This window comes from Pyrus communis, chromosome 2 (assembly GCF_041283825.1).
Source record: "Pyrus communis isolate YQ-2024b chromosome 2, ASM4128382v1, whole genome shotgun sequence".
Lineage (NCBI taxonomy): Eukaryota > Viridiplantae > Streptophyta > Magnoliopsida > Rosales > Rosaceae > Pyrus > Pyrus communis.
In genome coordinates, this window is record NC_142566.1 from 18680402 (window position 1) to 18688935 (window position 8534).

Consider the following 8534-nt stretch of genomic DNA (forward strand, 5'->3'; position numbering starts at 1 on the left):
TGTTACTTGGCTGGTAACCATTTCATTATTCAAACTGATTATCACAGTTTGAAGTATTTTCTTCAAGGAAGGGCAAATACACCATTTCCAGAAGAAAAAAAATGGGTATCCAATCATATGGGATTCGATTATGAAATCCAATATAAGTAAGGCAGTGATAATCTAGCTGCTGATGCATTGTTAATAGGTCAATTTGATCCAGAACTGTCTGAACTAGATGTGTTAGAACCTATGGAATGTTTGGCAATCTCATATCCATATTCTTAATAGATGGATGAACTCAGAAGACATGGGGATAATGATGCTTGGATACTGCAACAAATTCAGCAAGTTTTGATTAATTCTTCAAATAAAGATCCAGTTGGTAATCTCAAATACCAAATGGATAATGGATTTTTGAAGTTCAAGCATAGAATTGTTCTTAGTCCTCGTAGTTCTTGGAGAACAAAATTTTTTGAAGAACATCACTCTAGTTCTACTACAGACCATGAAGGATTCCTTAAAACATATAAAAGGATTTCTAGATCATTTTTCTGGGCGGGCATGAAGAAGAACATAAAAGAGTTGGTTGAAAGCTACCCCATATGTTAACAACACAAGTATGAAACTCTGTAACCTCCAGGGTTACTTCAGCCACTGCCTATTTATATTAAAATTTGGGCTAACATTTCTATAGATTTCATTGTTGGTTTGTCTTCTTGCAAAGGCAAAACTGTAATTTGGGCAGTAGTTGATCGATTGTATGCATACTTTTTAGCAGTAGCTCATCCTTATTCAGCTTCTATGATTGCTCATATGTTTGTTAATCACATCTTCAAGTTGCATGGGATGCCCAACTCCATAGTTAGTGATCGAGATCTAGTCTTCATGAGCAAGTTTTGGAAAGAGTTCTTTACTCTTCAGGGTTCTAATTTGTGCTTTATTTCAGGGTATCATCCCCAAACAGATGGGCAAATTGAGGTTCTTAATTGATGTTTTGAAACATATTTGAGATGTTTTTGCAGCTTGTAACCAAGGAAGTGGGCTATGTGGTTAGCTTGGGCTAAATGGAGCTATAACACAGGGTATCACACTGCTACAAAAATGACACCTTATGAAATAGTTTATGGGCAGTCACCTCCTCTTTTTTCCTTCTATGACAAGGGTACCGCTAAAATACCCCTAGTGTAACTAATCTAATTTATAAGCTAATTATTTTTAGTTAAACTTTTTATTTTTATTTTTTATGGTAGATAGTATAGTTTTTCTTTAGTAAAACTTTTATTCTTTTTTTCATTTTTTTATTGAGACCCTTTCCTGCCCCATCTCTATCTTCCCCATTCTTTTCATTTTTTTCATTTTTCAGTAACCTGATTCTCCATTTTAGATGGGCCCCACCGACACTTTCATTCCGCTAGTGTTGGTAGACACCGGAATCCCTTGAAAATAGTGCAATTCCCATTCCCTTCCTTCTATTCCCCGTTATGTCAACATGCCATAAGTGAATTCATGTACCGTAGATATAGGGACTTTCCTGAATACGTAAATATAAGCTATATCATTTAAGGTGATTGTCCTGTCGCCAAATGGCATGTGAAAAGTGTTGGTCTTGGGTTACCTAAGATAACAACAATCTTATTTCCAGCAAGCTTATTCCCATGGTTTAGAAGCTTAAGAGGACTTTCTATAAATATAATGAAAACACAATTATATATAGACTAAATATGATAATCTAAAACCTAAAACTATCACGTCATAGATTCATACACAACCTTATCTCGAAACAATTAATACGAATTTAAAATTCAAATTTTATGATCTACAATCTCAAACCTAAAACTATAAGTTATTTAGGAAATCAAAGAAAAGAAAGAGAGGAGAATGATGAATGTGAGAGACTTTCATGTTGGTTGGCTTCGTCCCAAACATTGCTATACAGAGAAGCTATGTGAGAAGAGTGAAAATAAAAGAGATATTTTTTGTGCGATAATGATGCTAGGTAGACTTAATTTACAAACTAAATAATATGTCACTAATAAAAAAAATGCATATTAATCAACATTTACGTAAATAATCCAATCGCCAATTTCCATGTCATTTAGTTTACAAAATTTAGTCTCCTTAACATTAGCTTTTACGTGAAAGCTTGCTAAATGACAATTAATTGCAACCTAAATGACAATTAATTGCATAAACTAAATGACAATTAATTGCAACCTAATTGGTTGGGAGTCAAAGCTAAATGACAATTAATTGCATAAACTTTTCTATTAATCACGAACAACTATCATTCACTATATAAACTAACAAACAAACAATCCTCTGTATCAAAAACAATAAACAAATGAGTATCTGTATCAAAAAGAAGAAACCAATAAGTTTTTTGTGTTTTGGTTGCTAGTGAATTAGTGATTAGGGTTGAAGAGAAAAGGCTTTGTGATTACACACGTACTCTTTCATTTTCCAGTGCATTATATATGACTCAACCTCCTGCATCAATCAAAGCGTACGTTGAAGATAGCATTGACATATGATCGACCAAAAGACCATGCACACATGGATAGATATTGAAAATATGACTTGTGAGCTTTCAGTTTTATTAGTTTTTTCTATGTGAGCCCCCTCCCACGATAATGCAACAAACAAAGAGAAAGACTTCTGGCAGCAAAAATAGCGCAACAGTCCAAGACATCCCTCTCTTCCTCCATTATATCAACATGCATGCATTTGGATTGCACATATGCGATCTTGATGAATTCAAACCCACGTTAGAAACTTGACAAAATAAATAACAATATTGAATGGTTTTACATCCAATTGCATTGTGATAAACTCAACACTTACCAGTATATATGCAGATTGTTAAGTTGAGACAATATATGCGTGATTACTAGTGAACTGCTAGCCCAACTCTGAATTCTTGACGTATGTATGTATATTATATGTGCATGTATTAGCTATTCAATCTTGGAAATGTCTTGAGCTTGTCCTTCTTCTTCTTCTTCTTCAGTCTTCTGAGATCAATTGGATCTCCATTAAATGCCAAACCAAGTGGTATTGTCTCCCTTTGCATGCAAAACCCTAAACATCGAGGCCACCACCACATGTATGCAAAACCCTGTCAACCAGACATGCATGCGTATGTGTTGCATGTAACCAATCTTTGCTTCATATTTGTCATTTCTTCATCTAATTTATCGTTTGTCATACGCGTAGGCCTTAGCTTCAATATAATATAGCTCTTCTCTCTCTCTCTCTCTCTCTCTCTTTCTCTCTCTCTCTCTCTCTCTCTCTCTCTCTATTCTATTTTTTTTCAAAAAAAAAAAAAGGGATTAGTTGTGAGACTCACTATACATCAAACTTCAACGTCTGAACCGTCTACTTTGTAAGTCTCAATTTATAGATTATCATTGCAAAAATTCAATTCAATCGGAAATCATTTGCTTATTTAATTGTCACAATGAAATTTCATTGTTTTTTTATGGAACAAAGTGTTCATCGATTTCTTTGAACTCAATTAGGTGTCTTAAATCTTTCCGATTTGGTTAATATTTTGCATAGATAATCTAAAAGATGCAACTTAAAAAATAAACGGTTCGAATTATTGAAGTTCGATGTGATGTAGCCCACAACTAACTCCCATTAAAAAATAATAATAATAAGAATCCCTTTTATTAAGTGAATTGTTATTAGCACTCCAAAAAACTCACTCTATACTCCTCACAAGTATATTTTTCTTTCTAATTATAAAATGTTTAGACTACAAAATAAGATTTGTGAAGTGCCAATAACCATTCTCTTTATTAAAACCTTACACACACACAACCCTCTGTACCCTCTGTACCCTTGACCTTGAACGCGAGAGAGAGAGAGAGAGAGCAGAGCAGAGGGAGCACGGATATGAGTGGTGGCATGTGAAGAGGGTAGATGAGGCAGTGGGGGAGGCACGTGATGGAGCAACGGTCGGTTCAGGTGGCGGTGGCAGTGACCGTTGGAACATTCATTGAGTTGACACGTATACGTACTTTCAGCAACTTGTGTTTGCCTTTGCACATTCGATTGGATTAGCATGTAGTTTGGAACACCATGCCATATCAGGGAGCTTTCCATTCCATGCATCATGGATCGGATTCATACTCCTTTATTCCTGTTCTTTACTCTTTTCTCCTTTTTTATTTTCATTCCCCCTTTTTTTTTTATTATAACACATCAACACTTAATAGCCGTTTGAAATCTGCGTTTTAATTTTTTCTTTTTCTTTAATTTTGTTGTGACAGTACAACTGCGATGGCATGTTTTTTTGTGGACAAATACTCCATTTATTAATTACAAAATTACATGATTTTTATTAAACCACCATTGATTTTTACAAACTTCATCCTTTTCATCAATAGAAAGATTGAAAAGCTAACATTACTTGCACGAAACAAGGTGGTGGACCAACCTAGTTTTTAGCTCATAATTTGACATTGCGTATTGTCTGACATGCATTTAAATTTACGGCTAAAAATGTAAAGTTGAAGCACTAATTGAAAGTTTTTGAGTGCATCTATTCAATACACGAGGAAGTATAATAATAGTATTTGTCTCGTAGTATAAATGAAGAGATAATAATAAATAAATAAATAATATATATATATATATATATATATTATTTCTACTTATATTATGCAACGTAAAATACCAGCTTGTATTATGAATAAATGTAAAAATCTCTCTAGTGGAAGTCTCTGGATGATGCTTCGGCGGTGCATTTATGTGCTTTTGGGTACAAAGTTCTTTATCAACTAGCTAGATAGAGAGTACAACAAACTGGCTTATTTTGAAAGCAAATGCCAAAAAGCCGTATATGAATTATACGTCCAATAACCCAAATTATTGGATGTTTGCTTAGCACTAATTTGTAATGTCACCAAACACTAACTCCAAATATGCTCTATGTCCGTACCCTCGCACCACATGGACACAAATTAGATGTTCCCCAAATGTGTACTAGATCAACATGTTGACGAACCAAACACGAATGTATCATTTTAACGAAAATTCTACTATACACTAGCATATAATATGCACTGAACAACAACGAATAAGTATATTTTGTCTTATTTTTTTTCTTCATCAAAGAATCCAAAACCTAAACATCGAAACATCCTACAAAACCCCCGCACCCCCCCCCCCCCTCTTTTCCTCCCTCCCTCCCTTACTTGAAGAGGTTGAAACACATGTGTGAGGGAAAAAAAAAGTGTGAAAGCTTCACTTCTCCTCCCTCCCTTACTTGAAGAGGTTGAAACACATGTGTGAGGAAAAAAAAAAAAGTGTGAAAGCTTCACTTCTCCAGTCTCACCCCCTCCCGAGTGCGAAAAGTCCAAGTCAATCCCATCTGAAATATAACCCCACATCACGTTGCCCCCCCCCATACTGGTAAATATCAAGTTATCAACCATGCCCCTTCCACTTCCAAAAATTACATAAATAAGTATTTAATCGTCTGAAAATTCTCTTAGCAAACTGCTATGCTTAGCCCATTCAGCAAGAATTACTGAGTGTTAAAGTCGTAAATGCATATTATCGTTTAAACCAAAAAAATAAAAAAGGAAGTCCAGAATATAGACCTACTTAAAATGCCAATTATCCACAAAATTAATAAGTTCGTAAACAAAATTCTGTTTTTGATGATCAGAATTCTCTTCAGATCTTTATTTTGAAAATTTTAGAAATCAAAGAATCTTAACCGCTCATCATACATTATGTTGCATCAATTTTTTTAATTTTTAATTTTTTTTTTTTAACACGATATAATGATTTTTCAGCTGGGGGAATGTGTAATAAGTGGTTATGATTGATTGATTCCCCCAAAATGATTGAAATCCGTTTTGGGGAAGAAAATTCACACACCTAGTAGGCTAGTAGGATAGTAGGGTGGTAGTTGTGTGTCTTAAAGGCATAGCACAGAGGAGAAGGTTTCATCCATGTCAGGGTTCATTCACTCTTTTCTTCAAATACCATTATTTTTCTCCTCTCTTATTTTTAATTTTTTTTTCCAAATTTCAAGGCAAAGGAAGTAAATTTTAATTTTGCCACTACTGACATTTTCCTGGTTTCACTTGCCACCTGCCAATGCCATTCCTCCCTCCCGCACTCCCCTACCTTGCTTTGGCCCCATGAGAACGGTGTCGTTTACCCACTGCTCGCTCACTGCCGCCTGGAAGCATAACATGCATTCATGCTGTCCCACGCGGTCGCACAACACAGCCCAGCGCATCGCACCATCGCCAAATCTTTGGTTGGGGCGCTCTAAATTCCAAAATTTTAAAAGATAGCCCACGTGCATTACCCCCTAGAAACCATTACCCCATTCTTTCTTCCTATATAATGATAGAGAAATATTACGAAAATTCTCTCAAAATTATTATTTTCGTGGACTCTTTGACACGTTATTTATTTACAATATTTTATAATATTAACATTAAACTATGAGCTGATAGAAAGTTCATGAAAAACCTTTATTTAAAAGAGTCTCTTTATCTTTTCTCAAAATAATATTAAAAGTACAAAATTTCACTAAGTTGCACAATGAATTAATGAATAATAATTTAATATCAAATTTATCGTGAATTAACAAATAATAATTTAGTTAAACTAGGGGTAGAGAGGATCTAAATTCAAAGACAAAAAGTTGAAAGAGGAGATGCTAACAAGCTATTAATTAGAACAATTTGTCATTTACTCACGAAAGTCTAACTTAAAACCAATCACTCATAAAACTACTAATCACAAGTACAGAAAAATAACATTAATACAGAAAGAAGGATAAACCAATTTAAACAAAAGAATCAATCATAATAAAATTAATTAATAGTATTTTTATGCTTCTGTACAACTAAATAAACCCATCAGTATGAGCTGTTTACAATAATTAAGCCAACAACATAATTACAGAAACCATAATTTTGTCTTAAAAATGGGATTATCAATTATTTATGTTTATGTTATTTCGTTGTAATCTGAACTCTTCATTTTGTCTTTTTTACTTATAATCTTTGTTTAATAATACAACGCGTCCCCCTATGTATTCGATTTTTTTAACCCGATGGGGGAAACCCGAAACCCGAAACCCGACGAGCCTTTCAATTTCCCAAAAATTTATTTTTAAAAAATAGAAAAATGAAAATATTACCGGGAAACCGACTCAGCCAGTTTCCCTATTTTTTCCACGAGCTCCGGAGACAGCTTCTTAGCCGGTTTCCTCTCCTTCTCGGGTCGAAAATTGAAACCCAAAGCGTCCGAAACTTCCTCAGAGCTCCACCCGGCCTTTCGGAGCGAATCCGAGAACCGATCCGCTTTAAGCAGCAGCGCGTCGAGCACCGCTTGGTTATCCAGCATGACCATTTCTCCCTCGAAGAAGCCGGAGGCCGATACCGAAACAATGTCAGATATATCCGTATCGTTCCACCCGCCCTGTCTCAGAGCCGACCCGATTTGATCAATGTATTCGTCCACCCATTTCGGGATTTCGGACCTCGACGGCATATCGAAGAACCTTTCCGGCGAAGAGCACGAGGAGGAGGAAGAGTTTGAATTCCTCCGGCGACGATCCACGGCGGCGTCGCTCCAAAACTCGACCCATCTCGGTGTTTTCGTTCCTGACCCGTAACCAGTGTCCAGGCTCCGCCGCGAGAAATTCGAAGACGACCCGGCCGATTTCTCGCTCACTGATCTTTGCTTCTTTAGGATATACGGGTCCGTCTCCGATTTCCGAAACAATGACTCCCGCTCGAAGAAATCGGATAGATCCAACCCGCAACAGAAGATCCGATTCTCGTCGACGAAGAAGATGGGGTTCCCCGCCAAACAGGGGTTGCAAGGAATGTAGCAATGTTTGAAAATTGGTATCAAAAGCGGGGCTCTCTTCAAAGCGGTTCTCGCGACCCGCAAGGCCTTTTCCGGGTCGGACGGTCTCGGACCCCAGGACTTAGACCAAAGGGTGTTCCTAGCGATTTGAAACGAAATCGCAGCGATCGGGAGGTCGAGCGAGGCCTTGAGACCGAGGCGGGCACCGGCGGCGCGCCAGTCCGGGAAACCCGGGCCCACCGGCAACCCAGCTGAGAGAATGGCTTTGAGGTCGGGAGGGAATACGAATCCGAACTCAGCTTCTGCCCGGGCGAACTCGGATTCGGACAGACCCGGCTGGACCTGGAAACCGGAGCTTTTGAGGTGGGATATGACGTTGTCAGCTAAAGAGGCGAAGGAGAGAAGGCCATTCCGTACGGGAAGGGTGGATTTTGAGGCGGTTGTCGGGGTTGGTGGGCCTGCAGCGGCTCGGGCGGAGAGGCGGCGGAGGCCGGCTACGTGAGCCGGGTTGAGGCCGGTCATTCGCCGGTCGACGTCGACCATTGTGAATCGGACGGAATCGGATGGGATTTGGAATGCAGGTGGCGTGTTTGTGAAATGGTCCGAGTGAAGTGACAGAAGGGGAAAGTGTGCGGGAGAAGGTGCCGACCGTCGAGTGGGGAGTGCTTTTGGGGGTAGAGAAGATGGAAGGACTTGGTTGTGAA

At 37.8% G+C, this 8534-nt stretch overlaps 1 protein-coding gene across 1 annotated transcript; it reads right to left on the reverse strand.

Moving 5' to 3' along the window:
- Nucleotides 1-6812: 6812 nt before the first annotated feature.
- LOC137749014 (uncharacterized) lies at nt 6813-8534 on the reverse strand. Its single transcript, XM_068489193.2, has one exon. The coding sequence runs from the start codon at nt 8371-8373 to the stop codon at nt 7153-7155; it is 1221 nt and encodes a 406-aa protein (XP_068345294.2). The 5' UTR covers nt 8374-8534; the 3' UTR covers nt 6813-7152.